Source organism: Salmo trutta, chromosome 10 (genome assembly GCF_901001165.1).
Source record: "Salmo trutta chromosome 10, fSalTru1.1, whole genome shotgun sequence".
NCBI lineage: Eukaryota > Metazoa > Chordata > Actinopteri > Salmoniformes > Salmonidae > Salmo > Salmo trutta.
Genome location: NC_042966.1, coordinates 21,107,640 through 21,112,355, shown reverse-complemented (window position 1 = coordinate 21,112,355; position 4,716 = coordinate 21,107,640). Strand labels below are relative to the sequence as shown.

At 42.1% G+C, this 4,716-nt stretch overlaps 1 protein-coding gene across 2 annotated transcripts; it reads right to left on the bottom strand.

Annotated features, from left to right (window-relative positions):
* Positions 1–277: 277 nt before the first annotated feature.
* Positions 278–4,143, bottom strand: LOC115201331 (pdgfa associated protein 1a). Of its 2 annotated transcripts, none has more exons than XM_029764872.1 (6): positions 3,972–4,143; positions 3,302–3,384; positions 2,512–2,589; positions 2,191–2,315; positions 1,806–1,957; positions 278–1,623 (listed from the first exon to the last, which is right to left on the bottom strand). In XM_029764872.1, exons 1-6 carry the CDS (start codon positions 3,982–3,984, stop codon positions 1,595–1,597), a joined length of 480 nt encoding a protein of 159 aa, XP_029620732.1. In that variant the 5' UTR covers positions 3,985–4,143; the 3' UTR covers positions 278–1,594. The 2 variants fall into 2 exon arrangements, with proteins under 2 accessions (XP_029620732.1, XP_029620731.1); XM_029764871.1 differs by having other exon boundaries at positions 278–1,629; positions 3,972–4,142.
* Positions 4,144–4,716: the final 573 nt, after the last annotated feature.

Here is a 4,716-nt window from a genome sequence, read left to right as displayed (position 1 = left end):
AAGGTCTGAATACTTACGAAAATACCTTGTTTTTAAAAAAAATTAAATGTGCAAACATTTGTTTTTGCTTTATCATTATTGGGTATTCTGTGTAGATTGATGAGGAAAATGCTTTTAATTTAATACATTTTAGATTCAGCCTGGAGCAAAACAAAATGTTTAAAAAAGGAAGGGGCCCTAAATCTTTGAAAATGCACCGTGATGTGTATGGTGCGGCGTAGGCTAAGAATGTATTAGGAGTCCATTCAATAAAAAATAAATGATACCCAAAAAAAGGTTATTAATTTATCTATTAATGTATTTATTTCTATACAACAAATGAATTCAAATACAGACAAAAACCAAACAATTCTGACCAATCCTGGAGAGTCATTTTTATAAACATTAAAACACTTTGTATATACTGTATGTTTTCAAGAGAGAAATGAGTTTCAACCACCTCCATTCATAGAATATTGCTTTCCTGTTAAAAGGCATCTCAGGTTCCAACCATCACACTATAGCATAGCATCCTCATGACTACTAGAGTGGGCGGGTTCCTCTGCCCGGCCGTTGCTTATGCATGCCAAATCTTACAATGCTCAGAAATGTATTTTACCCATCAGCTAACCACATTATGTTATAGCAATCTGGTGCCTGACCACACAGTCGATGAGGAGGCACGCAACCATTGGTTGATGCATCCAACTTCTGAGCAGGGGAACGCGACCATTGACATTGTCCTGTGTAAACTGTCAAAGGCAAAAAAATTACAGAAGAAAAACCCATAGCACTGAAAAGGAGACTTACAGGATGAGGCCCCAGCAATGCTTTTTCAAGGTAATTGTGAAATATTAACACAATTAATTTTTATGCCAACAGATCTCCTTTTGACTACAAGACGTTACGCTGCAAAGTGGTTCAATCAGAAATTAGAGCCAGGTGGCGGCTCAAAACGCACTGAACATGACTGGGCAGAAACACCTAAATAGAAGTGGCATAAAGTCTGACTGATTCCTTTAGACATGTTTTGTCTCAGACACTTCTGCCTATGGGACCTCTTCTTTCCCACATCTTTCCTTTGGAGGCAAAGGACTTTGAACTGTCAGGTTGTGAATGAAGACAACTGGCAGAGATGGAACAGAACATAATAAAGAATACATATAGACTTCTTGTATAACGTGTTCCTCCATCCCAACCACCACCTCCCGATTCACCTTAATAACAGGTCAGATGAAAGTATACAAACCCCTACTCATCCTCCCCCAAAACTTCATTCATAAGTAAACAGTGTTAAAATGAAAAAAAATATCAAAGAATGATCTCCAGCAGCTTTAGAATTAGAACACAGGGGAGGAGTGAAGACACTAGAACACCTGCCGCTGGAACCTCACAGAATACGGAGGAACTAAACAGGCAAACCTGAAGTGCCCCTTTCCCGTCTCCTCAAATGCCTGGCTCACACCCTTCCCTCATCGGAGATGAAGGGTAGGAGCCCAAGCACACGTTACCCCTGAGCTGACAACCCTCATATCGGTCCCCTCCCCTCCTACAGTCTTCTTGTCTCTCCATCCTCCCCAGAACGTTTTCCAGGCCAAGTCCTCAGGAGACAGGCCTAACGCTTGGACTTGGAGTCTTCAGCTTCTTTTTCTAGGAAATCATCAGATAAAGACAGTCAGGCACTGAATTCAAAAGGAGCAACCACAGTCTGTCTGAATAAACAGTGTCCATATGACTTTCTCTGACTAACCATTTAAGCCCTGTGTTCCTGTCGGACAGTATAGCACAAAGGACAAGCACAGTATGAGAGATTCCTTATCCCTCACCTTTTTTGAGGCCGTCCCTCTTCTTTTGCGCGTCCTCTCTCTGCTTCTTGATGATGGCCAGCCTGGCGAGGTCAGCCCGTGCCTGGTCTGTCTTCCCCTCTAGGTGAAGCTTCATGTAGCGTTCCTTAGCTTTCTGCTTCTCGATTTCCTCCCTGAGACAGAAAGCCAGACGGTCAAACAGGGTCTTGCTTTCAAGACCTAATAACAACCCAACAACATTTGTTGTTATCATTTCCATCAGAATGATAACATATCCCTGCCTACACCTACTCCCAAGACTTTCACTAACAAGTCAAAACGGGCTCATCCTAAATCCACTGACTTCAATATTCATTTTAGGCATTGGCATTAGGCCTGAGACTTGAAGGAAAAGTGAGATCCTCACCTCTCTCGGCGTGACAGCTCTTTGGGTGCGTTGACATCTAGCTCGGTCACCTTCTTACTTTTCTGGGATATGCGGTTGGGATTCTCAATCTCAATCAATCCTTCCACTCCACTCTTCTTCTTATTCTGCAATAACAGAGAACGTTAAGACATTGAACAGAGAGCCAACATTGCAGCTCTGACTGAGGTAGTGTTGGCAGGAAAATGGTAGGTGACACTTTGAAAGTGAGTAGGAACATCTTGACGAGCGTTTCAGTAAAACCACAACACTTCTAATTCCTTAGCGGACAGACTAGACATTAAAAGGAGATCCCGCACTCACAACGTCCTCCTCTTCACTGCTGCTGTCGTCAGATCCTGATGATTTCTCCTCCTCCTTCTCCACTCCACCGTTCGCCTCCTATCACACATTCACCGGTTAGATCATGTTCAAGCCGTCATGTCTGTGTTTGAAATGTATTTCGGACACCTCTGAATATATAGATAAATGTTACTAGCTAAATTAACTGGTGCAGGAGGTCGAGCAGCCTGCAGGAGGTCGAGCAGCTTGCATAGACTGCAAGGTAAACACATTTTTAACCATCCTTGACAATACCTCCAATCGAGGGTAGGTGGAACGCCAAAAAACAGAATAGAGAAAAATATTAAATCCACTTTTTGCACAGAGTAAAGAGTTCCCTTGTAATTTAGTTGCAGGACATCGCCATCTTCCCAACATCATTGCTGGAACGAGTAATTTCTAAGTGATGCAGCCACATGTGGACGAACATGACAACACTTTACACAGCTTGACCCCAAAAAAAGACCTACACATTCGAAAAGGCATGTCTCACTCAGTACAATAACTGGATTTAAAATATTTCAGAATATTTATTCATTATCAGAGTTACCCCTCAATTTGAAACGGGAGTTTAAGTCACTGGTGGGTTCCAAATCAAGAATTAATGAAATATCTGCAAGTAAATGCTGGTCGAAAATCTCTCCCACGCATTGCACTTGCGAAGCTGGAACCCTGTATGTGGGGTCTATAATACAAGGATCTGTTTAAAGCTATGTTAACCACAAGGTGCAAAAACTAGATATGCCCTCAGAGCCATGGGTCCTTTACTCACCAGCTCTCTTTGTGCTTTCATCTGTCTATCAATCTCTTCAGGGTTGCTGAACTGCTTTCCCCGGCCCTTGTGACCTTTTTTACCTAAAAAACAACAAATGAGAGCGAGGCATGTTGTAGGAGATCAGAGAACCAGAGATGAGTCAGACATGACGTTCACTCTGCGGCATGGTTACAGATGTCAGAAAGTGATTGAGCTTATTCGCTGCCTTACTATATATTGTGGCATAATGTTAACTCAGCCACATATCATTACTACCGGGGATGAAATTAACTGGGTGAAATCAACTGGGTACAAATGGAGTTCGCCAGACCAAGTTTAGCTATCTACTAAGTTACTGTAGTGACAGTAGCCTAGCTAGCAAGCTAACTAACTAGCTAGCTAATTCGTTAGCTAACAGCTGTAACTAGTTAGCTAACGTTACGTCAGTCCTCACGACACGTTAATACTCAAGTAGAACATACATTTGACCAGATCATCTAAGTAGATAGCTAGCCAGCTATCGTTACGTCAGTTCTCACGAAACGTCGATACTCAAGTAGAACATACATTTGACCAGATCCTCCAAGTAGCTAGCTAGCAAGCTATATTTCTTGAGGTAATGTTACGTTGGCTGGCGAGCTAAGTTACATTTGGAACGTTAGCAAAAATAACGGCGCTGGATACTCACCGCCTCTTGGCATATTTGGTATAGGAACTTGAACGACTAAGACCGCAAATAAATAAATTCACTGTTTCCAGTTAAACATATAGTTTATTTTCAAAAAAAAAAGGCCTTCGGGACACAGTCCTCGTCCAGCTAGACAAGAGCACTATATTTTACCCGCTTCCTGAGAGCAACAAGAGTGAAAGGCGTTAAAAGTGCAATGACGCAATATTCAGCCAATCGCTACACAGGGATTTTGACAGACTTGTCAACAGACCATTCATATCAGGAAAATACATGCACAGTGTACGGAAATTAAAAATAGCCAATGATAAACCAGGTCTGTAGGTGCGTTGCTTTACCCAAGCACCGCCATAATAACTTTTGTGGCGGTCATTTTTTCACTAGCAAATGTTGCGTTTATATTTTTGTTCAGTACAGTTCAGACAGACAAGGCATGTGTATTTGTTATTGAAATGATGCAGAACTACGAGATAGAACTTGCATCTCCAGACAAATTACATGTCCAAGATGTTCACATTTTCTATATTGATTCTCCCATTCAAAATGCATCTGACAGCTTTGTTTTTCGTATGGGATTCAAGCTCAGAGGCCCCTAAAGCATCTCTTGATCGTCTTCTGACCTGAGCCATAGAGCATGGCCAGTATGATGGAGGATATCCAGGCTGTGTCGCTGTGACCCACGAAAAAATCCCTCATCAGCTTTTTGAAGTAGACACTGATGGCTTTGGGGAAGGTGTAGGAGAAC

Bases quoted from the DNA above. Each gene is read 5' to 3' on its own strand.
- LOC115201331 (XM_029764871.1), bottom strand. The intron at 1,958-2,190 runs GTGAGGATCTCA...TTTCTGTCTCAG, and splicing joins GAGCTGTCACGCCGAGAGAG to GGAGGAAATCGAGAAGCAGA. The intron at 1,630-1,805 runs GTGAGGGATAAG...ATGATTTCCTAG, and splicing joins GAGGGACGGCCTCAAAAAAG to AAAAAGAAGCTGAAGACTCC.